The sequence below is a fragment of the Dunckerocampus dactyliophorus genome, chromosome 5 (assembly GCF_027744805.1).
Source record: "Dunckerocampus dactyliophorus isolate RoL2022-P2 chromosome 5, RoL_Ddac_1.1, whole genome shotgun sequence".
Lineage (NCBI taxonomy): Eukaryota > Metazoa > Chordata > Actinopteri > Syngnathiformes > Syngnathidae > Dunckerocampus > Dunckerocampus dactyliophorus.
Genome location: NC_072823.1, coordinates 19,687,499 through 19,705,637, shown reverse-complemented (window position 1 = coordinate 19,705,637; position 18,139 = coordinate 19,687,499). Strand labels below are relative to the sequence as shown.

General features: G+C 40.9%; 2 protein-coding genes across 9 annotated transcripts in view; one reads left to right on the top strand and one right to left on the bottom strand.

Moving 5' to 3' along the window:
* The window catches only part of LOC129181180 (FERM domain-containing protein 5), a 64,119-nt gene extending 58,332 nt beyond the window's left edge, over nt 1–5,787 (top strand). For 3 of the 4 annotated variants that reach the window (XM_054775974.1, XM_054775973.1, XM_054775976.1), the window contains one exon: nt 1,267–5,787. In XM_054775974.1, the coding sequence (XP_054631949.1) occupies nt 1,267–1,841 (575 nt within the window). In that variant the 3' untranslated portion in view covers nt 1,842–5,787. The remainder of the gene's footprint in view (nt 1–1,266) is intronic. The other variant, XM_054775975.1, reaches the window with a different exon arrangement.
* blm (BLM RecQ like helicase) lies at nt 752–17,199 on the bottom strand. 5 transcript variants are annotated; one of them, XM_054775971.1, is made up of 23 exons: nt 16,844–17,199; nt 16,387–16,447; nt 15,771–16,296; nt 15,514–15,649; nt 11,836–11,942; nt 11,641–11,755; nt 10,892–11,559; nt 10,582–10,758; nt 10,398–10,516; nt 10,118–10,231; nt 9,937–10,035; nt 9,715–9,863; nt 9,536–9,642; nt 9,279–9,439; nt 9,014–9,209; nt 8,751–8,941; nt 7,765–7,909; nt 7,498–7,697; nt 7,216–7,411; nt 6,439–6,561; nt 6,164–6,368; nt 5,902–6,086; nt 752–5,758 (listed from the first exon to the last, which is right to left on the bottom strand). In XM_054775971.1, exons 1-23 carry the CDS (start codon nt 16,936–16,938, stop codon nt 5,754–5,756), a joined length of 4,080 nt encoding a protein of 1,359 aa, XP_054631946.1. In that variant the 5' UTR covers nt 16,939–17,199; the 3' UTR covers nt 752–5,753. The 5 variants fall into 5 exon arrangements, 4 of the variants coding, with proteins under 4 accessions (XP_054631946.1, XP_054631944.1, XP_054631947.1 ...); XM_054775969.1 differs by having other exon boundaries at nt 5,902–6,083; nt 15,771–16,447; XM_054775972.1 differs by having other exon boundaries at nt 15,771–16,447; nt 16,844–16,953.
* Between the last annotated feature and the right edge of the window lie 940 nt (nt 17,200–18,139).

Genomic DNA, 18,139 nt, shown 5'->3' with positions numbered 1-18,139 from the left:
TAAAAAGCAAACTGCTTAGCGAGCATTTATAGAGCTGATGAGTTCATAGTAAACAGCACTGTTGTGTGGTATGACACACAAGCGTTTCACACCAACAGCTAGTAGTAACATTTTAAAGCGCATGTAGAGGTACCTGTAGATAAAGCCACTTGTGATACTTCAAAGGCAGCTGCCATCTTGCGAAGTTGATAAAAAAAGACATCAAATTGCCTACAGCCACAACTGTTAATTCCAATGCATTTTGGACCCTGTACTGATTAGGGAATACTGCACTTGTTTACGTTTGACATGTCACATGTTTTCGTTGTAGTACAACATAAGAAATGGTCTGAACCAAAGAAACGGAAGCCTCCAGTGGGTAACGTAGCCTGAGCTATTTCAAGGATGCTTGGTCTGACTGAGCAGGTCGCTTGGTTGATAAATGAGAGCTACGTTGTCAGCACTAGTGGATGTCTTCAGTTAGACGTGATGATGATGATGACACATTAGATATCTGTCGGGTGACAATATTTGGCATATATATATATACATATATATATATATGCCAAATATGTATATGTATGTATATGTACAGTATATATATGTATATATATATATATATATATATATATATATATATGTATGTATATGTGTATATATATATATATATATATATATATATATATGTATATGTGTATATATGTGTGTGTGTGTGTGTTATGTTTCCCATCGCAACTTGACTGAAGGAAAACATGATCAGGTTTCTTTTTTTTTTTTTTTTTTTTACCTGGAGACTGTCACTTAAAAGCAGTGTTGTTTTTGGCATTTTATTTTTACTCTTTTGGATGAAAATGCTTCTTGTTTTAGTGACATTTTAGTCAGTTCTGTATGTGATCATTTTAGTCCAATTTCAGTTGATGAAAACTTAAAATGTTTGTCTACAAAAACTCAAAGTTTTAGTCAGCTCAGTTTGAGTAAAAAAAATAAAAATAAAAAAATAAATAATAATAATAAAAAATTTGTCTAAGCACAGTGTTCCCTCGTTTATCGCTGCAACGCATCCCACCATTCATGTTACTAAAAGTGAGGCCAGAGATGCCATTTTTGGCAAGTTTTTGGTAGTTATCAACTCCTCCTTTTATGAGACACTAAAGAGACACTATCAGCTGCAGTCAGTCATGCTGTCAGTAATGTGCCACAGAGGGCACCCAGACTGCTGGAAAGTCAAATGTTTCTATTGTGTTCCTGCCTCAATCACAAAAATAACAGACATTTATTCCAAACCAGGTCTGGAGTCGCTACGTGACAGCGCCCACTCCACCCCGGTGCGTTCCGTGTCCCACGGCGAGGCGTTCATCCCCCGCTCCCGCAGCCAGGCCACGGACGCCAGCGAGGGAACGGCGGTGATCTCCGACGAGGCGTACAGCCCCTTGGACAGCGTCCTGCCCACTCCGGTGACCGAGCACGGCACAGGGGAGCTGACCAGCTCACGTCAACTCATCAACGGGGCGCCCTGCAGCATCGAGGAGGAGAAGGAGTCGGAGGCGGGGACCCCCACGCACGGGGAAGGGGGAGATTTTGACGCTCGAGAGGGGGCCGCCAGGGGAGCCCTCGGCGAGGTGGAACAGGTGAATAAGTTCGTCTTAAGTGTCCTCCGTTTGCTCCTCGTCACCGTCGGGCTCCTCTTTGTCTTGCTCCTCCTCCTCATCGTCCTCACCGAGTCCGACCTTGACGTGGCTTTTTTACGCGACATCCGGCGGACTCCCGAATTCGAGCAGTTCCATTATGAATACTTTTGTCCCCTCAGGCGGTGGTTTGCCTGCAAGCTCCGCTGGGTGGGCGGGTTGCTCGTTAACAAGTGAGAGGTGGTTTAAAAAAACATCACGTGACTCGTCGCCCTCCTGCTGCTTGGACCACCTTGGCGACCAGGTTCTCTCTCCTCCCTGTCCCACTTTCAGTTCAACACCACCTCCCACCTCAGTTTCTTATCTTTTTTTTTAAACAAATCATCTTTTTTCCCCTCCTTTTCGCATTTTTACTGAGAGGAATGAGCATTGCCTTCATGTGTTATTTTTTGATTTGTAAAAGAAAAACACTGCAATCCAGGATGGGCAGAATAGAAGTGAGATGTGAGGTCTGATGATATCGAGTCATAGAAAGTCAATGAAGGTTGTTACAAAAGAGATAAATGCCTTTTTATTTACCTGTATTTATATTTTTAGAAGACTGGTTTGGATGATTGCTTGTAAGAGGACACACTTGAGCGTTAAGGTCAAAAGTTTACATACACTCATCATCAATATGGATGTCACATTCATTTTGGGCTCAGTCATTTATTTGAACCGTTCTTTTTACAGGGTGCAATGATTATACATGATTTAAAAAAACTTTATTTTTTTAAAGTTTACAGTATTTTGTCTAATTTACACAGGCTCTACAGGCTACATATAGTTAGCGAAATAATGAATCTTAATGTCTTATTCATTAAAAAAAAAAAGATTTTTGAAATCAAGAAATCTTTTCAAATGTTATTTTAGATTTTCTCTAATTTACACGGGGCCAGAAGTATAAATAAATGCTCAAATATATACAGTCACCTAAATAATAAATAATTTATTTGAACTGTTCTTTTAACAGGGTGCAGTGAGTATGATTTCTAAAACAAAGAATGTTTAACCTTTTTTTTTTTTATTTACACATGGACAAAAAATGTAAATACAGGCACAAATATACCCATACAGTCACCTAAAATAATAAATCACAGGCTCCAATGGCTTATTAATTATGCGCTCTTAATGATTTACTTGAACTGTTCTTTTTACAGAGTGCAATGATTATACAACATTACTTTTAAAAACAATTTTTGTCTAATTTACACTGGTTCAGAGTTATATATCGAGGCTTAAATACTCTATATCAGAGGCCTCAAACACAATTTACCTGGGGGCCCGCTGGAGGTAGAGTCTGAGTGAGCTGCATCAAGTATTGGGAGTAGGGCTGGGAATCTCGGGGTACCTCACGATACGACACGCGATACATGCCTCACAATAACAATAATATCTTGATACAGTAATAGGGTGAATCAAATAAATAATTTTGCAGTTTATATTTTGCTGCTTGCAGCTGGGATAGGCTCCAGCTTACCCGTGACCTCAATGAAGACCAGCGGTATAGAAAATGGGTGGAATTTTTTTTTACCACATTTTTAAGCGACTCACTTATAGCTCAGTGTAGGCTGATGTGTGCATCCTATGAGTAACATTGGCTTGGCGCAGGCCGTATTACATCTTTGAAGACAAGTAGCAGGCCGCAAAATGTGACTCGGTGGGCCGCAAATGGCCCACGGGCCACGAGTTGGAGACCCCGTGCTCTATGTACATACAATCACCTACTGTTTTCAGTAACTGGTGCTGAAGGTTGAAGAATGTCTTAACTCGATAAGGCCAAGCTCAACATTCTGGAGCCTTCAGCCCCACTTAAGGTGACTGTATGTACTGTATGCATAATTCGGACGCTGTTGAAGTGGGAGAAAATGCAAAATAAATGAAAAATATTGCCCTCAGTTGTTGTTGTTAAAAATCCTTGAAGATTTATGTTGTATAATCATTCCACCCTTGAAAGGGAACGACTCAAACCATGAATGATTCAAAATGGATAAGACATTCAAGCCCATGATGCGCGCTTGTAAAACATACTGTATATCTATACTGATGTATGGTGAGGCCACACGTATAGCAGAGGAATGAGTAGCTAATATCCTAGATAGATGTGCAATGCTCATAACGTGAATGTGTTTTATTAATTCTATTCATTTGCATCATTTTTCATGACCTTGAGATTCAATGAATTTCAATTATTTCTTACTATGAAGATTTATTTTGTTTTAACAAAAAAAAAAATCAAGGTTTAGGTTTATTGTATTATACTATTAGACGATAAGATGTACTTTTGTTGTACAAAATAAGTTGGTTTCCTAATATATTGACAGCTCCTATATGTATATTTTAACAGGAGGCAAATATTATTTTGTTATTGAAGACGAGAAATTATACTTTTTGTAGCGCACTGGTTCAAGTAGAGGACGGAAGCATTCATGGAGATTAGAAGGCTGTTGTGTACCCCTTCAGTCACAATGCAACCCCAAATAGTTAACAAGAACATATGGTGGTCTAATACTCATGTTTGATTTAAAATGTATTTTAAAAAATCAATGAAATAAAAAAAATAGCCATCTACTTGAAATCTCTTTAAAAAAAATTATACACAAATTTTGATATTTGGTAAAAATGAATGACTTAAGTACATTTATTTTTGAAACTGTTCATGAACTTATTGGCAGATATGAATTCTTTGAAATAACTCCACTTAATTGAGCAGATGTTAAAAACAACAAATATAATTAATGGGAATGTAAATTACATAAAAAAAATACAAATGAAAAAGTATTGGCAAATATAAAAATGACTCATGTAAACAATTGTCATTTAAATATTTGTTTTTCAACAAATAAAAATTTGGGGAAAAAATGAATTAACGAAAGTTAAAATATGATAGTATTATCTCAAACAAAAATGAAAAACTGCGGCTCCACTGGGAGAACCTTCAAATGTGGTAAATTAAATATAAAAGAGTTTAAAACCCAAATATATCATTATAAGACATCAATATAATGAACAAAAAACATGACATTTTTTGGTCCACGTCTGACTTTGGAGGTTGTTTAGTCTAGTTTGACCTCCCTCTACTTTGACAGCTAGGGGGAGCAATAACTTAACACAAAATCACCACCCACCTGTACTAAGTGTAATGTTAGTCTGTTTCTATGTTGGAACTGGAAAAACAAATCCCTTTATGTCCCCGTTTTGCATAAAGCTACCTAACGAGTGAAGTTGCCATTGGATCTACTCCTTGCATATTTGTCCTAATGAAGTGAATTGAGGGGTTGGTTGTCTATCAGCGTTCTAATGATGTAGCGTCTCAAGACAGGCAACTTTAGATATTAAAAGAAAGGCACTATTCACGAAGCAATAATGGGTGAAATAATAAAGCAAAAACAAAAAAAAAAGTGAGCCATGATAGAATTATAACCGTGTTTAATTTTTTTGTTTTGTTTTTTTTGTTGTCCCTCACAATTGGATCTATTGTGGCAAAGATGGATGAATAAGACTACTGATGGTATTAAACAGTCTTAAATGTTGCATATCATGACTTTATTTTCGCCATACATTGGCTTTAGTCATGTTCTTTTTTCAAATGTAGCTGTTCAATTTGAAAACGCACAGAAAGGTAGAAGTGGGTTCAATGTGTTTGGAATGGACTTAAAACAGACATCTTGTACAATGTGATGTATAAACTACCTTGTTTTATTGAGTCTGGAAACTGTTTTGTTTTTTTTGTTTCAAATTATTTTAAGAGCGGTGTTCTTGTTATTTGGTTTCCTCTAAAATGTGACAGTCCCTTTTAGTGACAAAAAAAGCACATTTTAGAGGTTTAAACGTCCCAAAAAAAAAAAAAAAAAAAAAAAAAAAAAAAAGCATCCTGGTCCCCCCCGTGATTGAATATGTGTAAACCCCCTCCTCAAAGAGCGTGCACGTTGAGGAAAAAGGTGGCGTACTATGTTCTCTCTCCTGGGATGATGAGATGAAGTCATGTTCCGTTATACAATTTGTATATACCTGTGCCAAACGCAGTTGTTGATCCACCTGTTTGTTCCTTAGCTGACCTTCTCTCTCACCAGTAGTCCTCTGTAAACTTGTGCCATGACAGCAAACTATTCAGACTTGAAATAAACACAGATTTTAAACCTTTTTTAAACTGTCTTTAATAACAAACATTTCAATGTACAATCAGTAACACAAACGCAGTATAGAAAATCCAATGAATGTACAGTTTGAACAGCATAAATAAAAGTGGAGCACTAACCCATGTGTGAAGAGGCCGGCTTTAAGAAAGGTCGTTGGTTGTTTTGAGGGGTCGGCAACGCTAAGAAACCCGGCCTCCTGCCTGATGCCGAGTCACCCGACGCACCTCTGTACCCCCGCCCGGTGGATTGAGCTTTGGATCCCCCTTTGGAGGAGGACCATGTCTTATTGTTGCTATAGCCTCTGCTACAGGAAAGGCAGAAAAAAAAGACATGTTGAAGTAATGAAGTGAAGTTTATTAGTCCAACATTTAGACAACACACCCTTTAGAGTTGTAGTTTGAGCCGCCGTATCCTTTTCTCTTCTTCGAGTACTTGAAAAAAGGAGTTTTCTTCCTCTTCTGCCCCTGTGCGCTCTGGTTTCGGAAGTAGGTGGAGGAGGAGTCGTCTTCCTCTTCATCCTCGTAGTCGACAGCAGAGCGACCTCGTGTCGTGTCGATCCAGCCTTTGTCTTCAGGCTGCTGTTCAGCTACAGAGTACGCACACTTTTTAGATCAATCATGCAGAATTTCACCATCAGGAAGTCAACTTTTTATTACCAGGATGCTCCCACTGGGAGTACTTCTGCAGGACCTGGATCACCTCCGCACCGTACTTCTCCAGTTTGTCCTCAGTCACACCATCAATTTGTAGGAGCACTTCGGGGTTGGAGGACAGCCTCTCTGTTGGTGTTAGAGCACTTCTGTTAGCACTGCAAGCTTTACATGGCCTGGTCTCAAAGAATCATCGTGGTATTTTAGCAGGAAATCCATATTGTACATGTACTTGGACTATACGTTGTTCACCAAACATTTCATCTAAAACACAAATGTCATAGCTTCATCAAAAAGCAAAGTGATACCATATTTGTAAAATAAATCTGAATGACTCATTTAAATGTGAAACATAATTTTAAATAATGAAATGAAACCAATTTCATAAATCAGTCCATTTCATGACTAATACATAATTTCATGCCATTTTTAGAATTACATAGAATGTTTTATGTATTTAATGGAATTGTTATACATTCAATGACACTTATTGAATGGCCTTTTAGTTCATGATGTTGCAGTGTACTGAAAATGCCTCAACAGGCCATAATATACATTACATTGGTTTTTATATCATTGTTTTACATTTTAAATCATTCCTTCAGATTTTAATTGTCTGTTTAATCAAATCGGCACGAAAAAAAACATGTTGCGATCTCTAGTACTGTTCCACCATAAAAAAAACGTGATGGAACTGTGATTTCCATGCATCCTCCCTCAAGGGGCCATGCCAGTTTTCTACTAATGACTTTTTGCATGGAATCCTACTAAATTGTGTCGTACCAGAGATCTTTTTCAAGGTAGCAGTGGAGAAGATGTTGAAGTAGTGAATTCCAAAGGCTTTCCCCAGTTGCTTGCACAGGTCTATCAACTCCTTGAGACACTCCTGAACCATCTGGTCTCTCTGCGACACGTTCTTGGCCACAATGGCTCTGTTCTTCCTGGCACTGGAGGCGCTCTCCGTCTCATAGAAGTCCACCTGAAAACACACCATGCACATCGTGTTTTATAAAAAAATTTTTTTAGCCTGATTCAACTTGTTTTTCTTAAAGCCAGACAGGTGACCTGCACGTGTCCAGACAGGACGTTTAAGGCTTTGGGTCCAGCTGAGACATAAGCCACTGCTTGGCCATTGTTGGTGATGTAAAGGTCCTCCATCAGGTAATTGTCCAGCACTAGCTTTTTAAACAGGCGGTCGGCATTGTGCTTGGAATAAGCTCCTCCCATTCCAAACATACCCGTCTGAATCTTTGCAGATTTAGAACCTGAGAGAGAAAATTGTTTATAGTAGTTGTGTGGTGGAGCGAGACATCAGCCATGTTGAGGTCGTACCTACGAAAATGTCTACCAGCATGTTGAGTGTCAGGCGGTTCTGTTGAGGTGTCCGTCCAAACCTCGCTCCCACTTTCTCACAGTTCTCCTGTACGAACCTCACAATCATCTTCACCTCCTCAGTGACGTTCCTCATCTTGTATTGCTGCATAAAGATGACATGTGAATGAATGCAAGGTTAAAGCTAGTTTAACGCCATGACCCAGAGATGGATGACACATCATGAGATGCCGTGCTGATCTATTGTTTAAACTGCATCCTGAGTACAGTTCATGTTATCGCACAAATACTTAATTTCTGTTACAAAAAAGAAAGCTTTAAAAAAAAAAAAAAGAAAAAAAAGCGTAGTAGTATAGTATTTTTGTTTGATCTGTTTTTTTGTCGTTTTATTTTGGCTATTATTTGTATCCAAGTTGTTATGCCATTTAACTTTATTTTAAGTGTATTAGATGTACCTTGTTGACCTTTGTTAAGTATCTGTCTTTTCTTTACTATTCTGTACAGCACTTCTGTCCACTTTGGTTGTTCAAGTGCTTTACAAATTAAGTTGGGTTGAAGCTACTCAAAGTTGTTACAGCATAGACCCATAGACAGTATACAGTACTTCCCAGCTGTCTGTAATACAATATTTAAACCCTTGCTGAGCACAGTGACCCCTATTGGCATGGAGCCGCAATCGCAAACTTTGATCAATGTAAAAAGGCTGAGTGGTTGATTAATAACAACAACAAAAGGGCCGCACATTGACCTTGTGGTTAGCATGTCTACCACAGAGTCAGGAGATCTAGAAAATTTGGGTTTGAATCTCTGTGTGGAGTTTGCATGTTCTCCCCGTGCACGCGTGGGTTTTCTCCAGGTACTCTGGCTTCCTCCCACATTACAAAAACATGCATGTTAGGGTAACTGGCAACTCCAAATTGTCCATAGGTGTGAATGTAAGAAAGAAAGAAGGAAAAGAAAGAAGAATGATAAGCAGATGTTCTCACAGAGGGCCTGGCGCAGTTGTCACAGCTGACATCAGGGTGGTCCTTGCAGAAGCTCCTGTTAAATTTCATCTCTCCGAAGTAGGCCAGCAGCTGAATCCTTCTGCACTCCATCATGTTCTCACAGAAATGCACCATGCTGTGCAGGTTGTTGAAGTGTGTGGCCTTTGTGTTTCTGTCACCTTCTTTGTCCACTGTCATGAAGGACAAAAAGTTTCAGCAGTGGAAAAGCTGAGGATAAAAAGACGTCAGTGGAGTGAACATACTGCTGAGCATCCTCTTGATGCGGTGCACGTCGGCATAGGTGTAGAAGAGAATGCAGTGAGAGATGTCTCCGTCCCTGCCGGCCCTTCCAGACTCTTGATAGTAGCCCTCCACTGATTTAGGAAGACTGGCGTGGATCACGTAGCGCACGTCGGGCTTGTCAATGCCCATGCCAAAAGCGATAGTGGCGCAGATGACCTAGCGAATAGGTAGTGTCTAGCCTCATAGTATACAAATGAGGTGTGGCGTTTACGTCTGTGAGCTCACCTGGCAGCCGTCTTGGTTGATCCACTTGCTCTGCACGTATTCTCTGTCGCCGTCGCTCAGGCCTGCATGATAGGACAGCGCTAACAGCCCGGCTCGTTGCAAACTCTCGGCCATGGCGTCACAGTCGTTACGGGACAGGCAGTACACAATGCCCGAATCACCTATGAGGCAGATAAAAAGGTAGAACAGCTTCTGGTGCTGCCTTGAGGTGACGTTGTCTACTAAAGTACTAGAACAAGTGTTTGTCAATTATTTACGTGGGTAGTGCTTCTTGATCCAATTGATGCAGTCCTCATCCACCTTTTTGGGTTTCTTGGGCAGCACAGAGTACTTGAGGTTTGCTCTGTTAAAGCTCATGGTGAAGCTAGGGACACCATAAATGATGACACATTGGAAGCATACATTTCAGTCTAAAGCGAGAAAAAAAACCACTTACACCTGAGGGCGAGTCATGTTGAGTTGGTTTAAGATGTCCTTCTGCACGCGGGGTGTGGCGGTGGCCGTCAGGGCCATCATGGGCACTTTGGGGAACTTCTGACGGAGTTCATTCAACCTCTTGTAATCTGGGCGGAAATCATGGCCCCACTGGAACATTGATGGTCACTCGATTTATTCATCGGGGCGATTTAAAAAAAGGAATCCAAGGAGATAAACACACCTGACTGACGCAGTGAGCTTCGTCGATGACAAAGCGTGCCAGAAGGCCTCGCTCGTACAGGTTCTGCAGGGCAGAGATCAACCTGTTGCTGGCACTGACCTAGAAATCACATCAGAAAGAAATCACATCAATCAAAGAAGGGACCACACTTGACATGAGTGTGTTAATGAATACAATTCACCTTCTCAGGTGTGACATAAAGGAGTTTAATGATGGGTTCTTTCCTGGAGAGCTGCATGTAGATCCTGCCTGCTTCACTGTCACTTTTATCACCCGACAGGCTCGTCGCTGGGATCTAAAACAACAAGAATGGTATCCAAGCCCAATCAATGATTCAATAATTCGGCCCATTATTAATCAGCCCATCGGGAAACACACGGTACAACTGATTGGCCAATCCACCCCGAGTAGGAGATCAGTAAAAAAAATTAAATGAAGAAACTACAAAGAGACATACTTACATCCAGAGTAGTGAGTTTCTGGACCTGATCCACAATGAGTGATTTTAGTGGTGAGATGACCACAGTGACTCCTGGCGACAGGCAGGCAGGCAACTGGTAGCACAGACTTTTACCGCCACCTGCACGTAACACATAATCATCAGATTTCAGCACGCTCTTCTGAGAGCGCATGGACACCACAAACCTGTGGGCATCAGTACAAACTCGTCTTCCCCAAGGAGCGTGGCGTTGATGGCTTCGAGTTGGTTGAACCTGAACTGATGGAGACCAAAGCGCTTGTGGAAAATCTTCATCATCTCCTGTGAGTGGGAGAAGTTGAAACCTCGGAAACGATCATGTGCAGGGTTTCGGAAGGTGGGTTCTGTAATGAAAATATATCTAAGCAGGTTCGCTTGGACCAACAACTCCACCATTTATTCCGGGGCATTACATGGGCAAAAGTATGTACTGTATATTCCAAATGCTTAAGAGAGACAGTTATTTCAGTGACTCACCAGGAGAGCATATTTTTGCTGGGTTGGAAACCGGAGCAGGCGTTGCAGGTTTCTTCTCCCATGAGGACTTGCTCGGCCCACCTTTCTTTATGGCTGTTTGTGCAGTGCTGGAGCTGTTCAGCGGTGCCGAGGAACTTTGTGGTTCATCATAGTAATCAGGAATATCAGAGTCATTCAAGTCGTCAATGTCAAAGTCGTCAATGTAAAAGTCATCAGGCTCCATGCGTTCTGTAGCTGTGAAACTTTCCTGTGGCTTGGATTTAATCTGCACAGTAGTCTCCATTTTCTTTTTGGGCGTGAAGAAAAGATCCTCACAATCCATGTCCACGTTGGTCTTTTTGATACTAGGGATACTCTGAGATGCTTTTGTGAAGCTGGAGCTTGACGGAGAATCACAGAAGCTGTCAATTTCCACGACTGATTTCTGGCTGTTCTTGCCAACCGATGGCTTTACTTTGATAACACGGTCAGAGTGATCAGAGTCACAGTCCAGAGAGATGACGGATGATCTCCTGATCTGAGGAACCCTCTTTGACTCTGCAGGCAAAAAGCTGCAGGACGCCCTGGAGGAGGAAGATTTATCTTTGAAGCCAGGATCAGAAATCACAGTGCTGTCAGGCTGTTGCGTCCTCACGAAGGCATCAGTACCGGTAACAAGAATCCTCTTCCTGAACGGAGGAGGCGGATCACTGCAGTTGCATGGACACGTGGTGATGAAATATCAGGAAGCATTGCAAAGCAGCACCCACCTTTGAGCTCTCTTCAACAGAAGCTCATTGCCACAGGACAGTGCGATGAGCTCATGTTCAGGGATGGAATCCACCATAGCACAAATTGACTCCATGATACTAAAAAGCTCATCATCTGAGAGAAAAGAGAAAAAAACACAATCAAAAGGATGATGACAAATTAAATGAGTACAATGACAAATGACGTACACCCACTTGTCTTATCTTTACAGTGTTGATCAGGGGCTTCATGACGGGTCACATTGGAGGCTTTAGAATGCAAAGAACTGTTGCTACTTTCAGCATTAAAAGATGGCTTGCATCTGTTAAGAAAACAACAAAGTGTGAATGAAACATAAAATAACGTATACATTCACATACACTCACCAGACAATACAAGGCGGATATATGTAATGTGAGCCTACACATGAAATTCACATTACAGTAATTCCTTGTTTATTGAGGTTAATTGGATTTAATACTTTTGTAGTTAAAGCATAGAAAACTTGTTTACAACCTATATACGTTTTTTTAACATTATGAGTGCCCTCTATACATGAAATAACACCACTATAGTCATGCAGAGTGCAGGCTATAGACATAAGAGTAAATAAACCATTTAAGACATAAATAAGACTCATGCTTGTGTGTGTTTCTATAAGATTCAAGAGTTTTATTGTCATATGCACAGTAAAACAGGTAGTTCTCCTATGCAATGAAATTCTTGTTCTGTTCATTCTCCCAAAAAAGAAAGAAAACACAAGAAAATGAATAAGAACAGGAGACACATAAATACCAATAAATTAAACAACAGAAGAGACATGAATACCAATAAATAAATAAAAAAATAAATAAAAAAATAAATAAATAAAGTGTTATGTGTGCGTGTGTTGCGTACGGCGTGGGTGAGTGCTTCGTTGAGAAGCCTGATGGCCTGTGGGTAAAAGCTGTTTGCCAGCCTTGTGGTCCTGGACTTCAAACTCCTGTAGCGTCTGCCTGATGGTAGGAGTGTGAATAATGAGTGTTGTGGATGTGTGCTGTCCTTGATGAGATTGTTTGTTCTTCGTAGGACGCGATATTTATAAATGTCTTGCAATGAGGGGAGGACTGCCCCAACAATGTTCTGTGAGGTCTTGATCACCAGCTGGAGTGCCTTCCTATCGTGTGTTATGATATATAAATGTGTTCAAGGGAAGCTGAGTGGTGGGCAGACAGGAAGTGACAAAATTTGAATTGTTGAATGTTACAAAAGTGATATGATCAAGTGATATTACTCCAACAGGGAATAATCGTCAGGAACAGTAGGTATGAAAAAAAATGACCCATTTACTTCTTGATGCATCTGGTTTATAGTTTTGTTGACAATAGGCGTAATGTAGCAAGGCTCAACATACTCAAGGAAGCGTTTAAACCCGACATTACACACTACCGACAGGAGATGGTTCTTTTTTGTTACAGCCAGTGACTTTTGTACAGACAGAAGCTGGAGGGCTACTATTCCACCTCAGACCCTCGGCGCATGTGGGCAGGGCTCCAGTAGCGTAGCCATGTCCAGCCAAACCACACTTCCAGATGAGCTGAATGAGTTCTATGCCCGCTTTGACACCCAAACTCCTGATGAGCAGAGAGGGTGGCTGGACTTGGGGAGCACACAGGACTCACCTCTCATGGTGACATCAACTGATGTGCACAGGGTTCTAAACAAAACAAACCCACGAAAAGCAGCAGGCCCAGACAACATCTCAGGACGTGCACTTCGGGTTTGCTCATCAGAGCTAGCTGATGTGCTTTCTGACATATTTAACCTGTCGCTTGCACAAGCATCTGTACCGACCTGCTTTAAGTCCACCACCATAGTGCCCGTACCCAAGAAGAGCAACGTGACCTGCTTGAATGACTATCGCCCTATAGCACTCACTCCTATTGTTAAGAAGTGCTTTGAAAGAATAGTCATGACCAACATCAAAAAGAGCATCCCGGCGGCAACTGTGGACCCTCTACAGTTTGCATATCACCAGAACCGGTCCACGGATGATGCAGTCAATACTGCCATCCACACAGCCTTTTCTCACCTACAGGGCCAGGAGACATTGGTCAGAATGCTATTTATAGACTATAGCTCTGCTTTTAATACAGTCTGTCCCCACAAACTCACAAATAAGCTCTTCACACTTGGCCTGTCTCCCTCCCTCTGTAACTGGATGTTTAACTTTCTCACAGGCAGGCCCCAGTCAGTCAGAGTCCACAATCGCACATCCAGCTCAAGAATTGTGAGCACTGGGACCCCACAGGGGTGTGTGCTGAGTCCACTCCTCTACACGCTCTTCACCTACGATTGCGTGGCCTCCCAGAACAACACCAGCATCATTAAATTTGCGGATGACACTACAGTCATCGGACTGATCATTGGTGGTGTTGAAACATCATACAGAAGAGAGGTGGCAGACCTCATAGCTTGGTGTCGTGATAACAATCTCCTTCTCAATACAGATAAGACTAAAGAGATGATCATCGACCCAAGAACAAGGGAAAAGGAGCCACATAGACCCCTGTTTATTGATGAGACTGAGGTGGAGAGGGTGAAAACCTTCAAGTTCCTTGGCACACACATCAGCGAGGACCTCACCTGGTCTCACAACACCCAACAAATTATGAAGAAGTCCCAAAGGAGACTGTACTTCCTGAGAAGACTGAGGAAATTTGGCATGTCCACCACAATCCTGAGTTGCTTCTACAGATGCACTATCGAAAGTGTCCTTACCGCCTCCATCACTGTTTGGTACGGTAACTGTACAACAAGTGATAGGAAGGCACTCCAGCGGGTGATCAAGACCTCACAGACCATTGTTGGGGCAGCCCTCCCCTCACTGCAAGACATTTATAAAACTAGAGTCCTGCGAAGAACAAACAACTCTTATCAAGGACAGCACACATCCACAACACTCATTATTCACACTCCTACCGTCAGGCAGACGCTACAGGAGTTTGAAGTCCAGGACCTCAAGGCTGGCAAACAGCTTTTACCCACAGGCCATCAGGCTTCTCAACAAAGCACTCACACACGCCACACGCAACACATGCACACACTCATAGCACTTTATTTATTTGTATTATTTATTTGTATTAATGTCTCTTCTGTTTTTGTTGCTTAATTTATTGGTATATATGTTTATGTGTTTATGTTTTTTATGTTCTTATTCTTTCTTGTGTTTTCTTTCTTTTCTTGGGAGAATGAACAGAATAAGATTTTCATTGCATGGTATAACTGCTGTTTTACCATGCACATGACAATAAAACTCTCTTGAATCTTGAATCTTTTGTCGTCCCGTGGGAGTTTCTATCACTTTGCAAATGTGTCAAACAGCGGTGAATGTTTCAGGAAGTCGTGGTGTGGCGAAAATCCTTCTTCAAATGCGCGATGAGGTTGGTCGTATTAAAATTCCCCAGTTCTGTGCCACCACGGGAAACTTGTGACGAACAAGTTTTGCACATAGCTGCAATGTCTTTTTCAGACTATTAACGAAAAACACAGCCATACGGCTGCCATCACTCCTACTCCTTGCTAAACACGCTACCACATGCTGCTGTTGTGATCATGTGGGTTCTGCATGCTGAATAGAAGGGCTGCTGCTGGATAGAAGTGTGGATGCCAAGTCTGTACTAGCCTGCTTGTATTGGAGTGCCAATATCAGATTTTAAAATCAAGGCCTATATATTCCGATACTGTTTTTTTTTTTGGCTGATATCGGGACACCAATACCAAATAACGTTAGTGCTATAGTTAGTGCTAGATAGTTTTGTCTCAAATTGTTTCAAGACAATTGAGCAATATATTTCACATAAATAAAATAATTTTAGAGTTAAAAGACAAAGCATTTAAAAAAAACTACTCACATGGAGTCCACAGGAGATTTGCTGTAAGACCACTCAGCTCGCACTGGAGATGGCGGTATGTATTCAAAGTGATCTTCAGGCTCCGAGTTGTCCTCAATCTGTATTGACTTTGGGTCAGTCCATTTTTTCTTAGAGGCTGTGGACAGAGGACAAAAGGCGTGTGTGTGTGTATTTAATTTGTTCCTTTTTTAAATATAAGTATAAGTATATTTTTAAGTATCGTAAGGTGATAATAGTATACAGTACGATGTTGTTACCTGTCTCTTCTTCTTGTTGTTCTTCAAATGGCTCAGGGACATCATCATTGTCCTCGTCACTATCACTAACGACACATTTTAGATAAGCCGGTTGACGCCTTCTGGTTGTGTTCACTGGAGAATCATCCACTTCACACTCTGCTGGAAGTGGACTTGGAACAGGCGTAACTTGCGCATTATCTGCTTTCAGACAAGACTGCCCCCCTGTGGACTCAGTTCCGTCTTCGACTAAAACTGGCCTAATGCTCGTTGTTGTCTTGGTAATTTCGTCACTGAATGAGTCATTGTTTGCTTTGGTGGGAGTTTCAAAATCATCCAGATCATCCCAGTCGTCCATCTGGAAGCCAAGCGATGCATCCATGATTTTGGAGATGCTCTGATTGTTACTTATAACCTGCTTGTCGTAGTTGGGTGGCGGTACAGACGGAACCTGGACAGGTGGAGCACAGACACCGTCCGAGCTGATGTCCAGCTTGGAACTTACAGAGAAGAAGTTGTTGATTTTGGACTTTTGAGCTCTCTCGGGCTTGTTTGAAAACGTTACAACAGGTTTAGTCACCAGACTGTTCTTAGGGACATTGACATTCCTGTTTGCCAAAACATTTGGGCTGGTTACCTTCGTCGGGATTTCCACCTTGCCTGTGCCCGACGTAGATTTCTTTTTAAAACAAAATGCCCTGAAAATAAACAGACAAGAAATTAATGGGCTGTACTGCTGGGGGAACTTACAGTATTATGGCCATAATTCAACGCAGCGACAAATGCTTCCAAAACAGGAGAGTGGGTGTGGTGAGAGGAAAGACAATACAATAAAGAATAAAAAAGTAGAAAAAAAAAATCACAAAACGGTCGGTGAAACATGAGGGTTGTACTGAGTTATGTGAGATACCGTCGGAGATTCACACACAAAAATGTACTCTGCACAACCTAGGCAAAGACAACTTGCTGGTGAATATAACTCAATTCATGAACGTTATCTATGACCTATGAGTTTACGCCTATTAAAGCTGGACGCTAACGCCTCGCACATACTTAACACAGCATTCTTACGTTAGCCACCTATTTACACTTACCCGGTTTTAGGTTTAGCCAGCGACAGCCTACTTTGTGTAGAGTTGCTGTGTCTCGCCAGCTGCTCCTTCAAATTATTCTGAGGAAGAATGGACATTGTTTCTGAAGAACGTTGACTAGCGGCTAGCTAGCTACCTGGTTGGACACTCAGTCCGGCCTAAGATCACTGGTCATTCGGGACTCTCTGACAATGGTCGCAATGCTAACCGTCACAAGAGACAGCAAAGACCCGCCAAACAAAATAGTCGCAGATTGTAAATAACCGCAATTATTAACTTAAATCGCCTGGTGAATTCACAGCAGTGACAACAAGGTAACTCGACAACGCATTTTGCGCCATTCAACGCTGCTATCCTATTGGAAGAGCTGTCACACCGGGGAGGATCACGGGAGATGTTGTTCTACACGATCAACGCTCTGACGCGACAACTCTGCCTTTAAATAACACTTATTTAACTTGAATTAGCATTATAGTATTATACATAGTCTAACAATGTGTTTATTTTTGTGGTTGTGACTTTCAGAAGATTATTCTATTGCATAGGCAAACTTAATATCTAGATGCCGTATACAATTGGATTATTTGATTGATTTAATTAAAAATAACGTCACCTCAAAAACTGCCCCATAGCTATTTAATATCTACAGGATATTATGCTATATTATTGCTATTATTATTTTTTCAATCATAACCAGGACAATGGATGAGCTACAAAAACACTTGAGACTAAATGCCCCTGAGACAAAATGGATTTATTAGCAAGAGGTACCTTGGAAACAATAGTAGCTTGTTAAAATCCTCATGTCTTTTATTATCTTATGTATATTTTTATATTTCTTTATTTTACAAAGCTGAGTATTTCATCAAGGTGTGGAAACGTGAGGGGTTGAAAGATAATTTCCATACCACTGGGTATTGCTAACAGCAAAAAAATGTTTCATATATATATATATATATATATATATATATATATATATATATATATATATATACCTCATAAGAGTACTGTATGTGCATGTGTCTGCAGTATAAGTATATAGTATCATTTTGTTTGTGGGTGTTTCGCATGCCTGCCACATGAGCTTCAAAAGTGTCCAGTACATACATTATAAAAATACATACAAATATTCACAGAATAAGCACTACATTACTATATTCCTGCTAACAGAAATGGATTGACAGGATTGCAGTATAAATGCAAAAGTCTGTTGTTTCCTACATCTAAAGTCATGGTTTTCAAGACCACACTGTTGTAGCATATTGTATTGAAGCTTGATATATATATATATATATATAT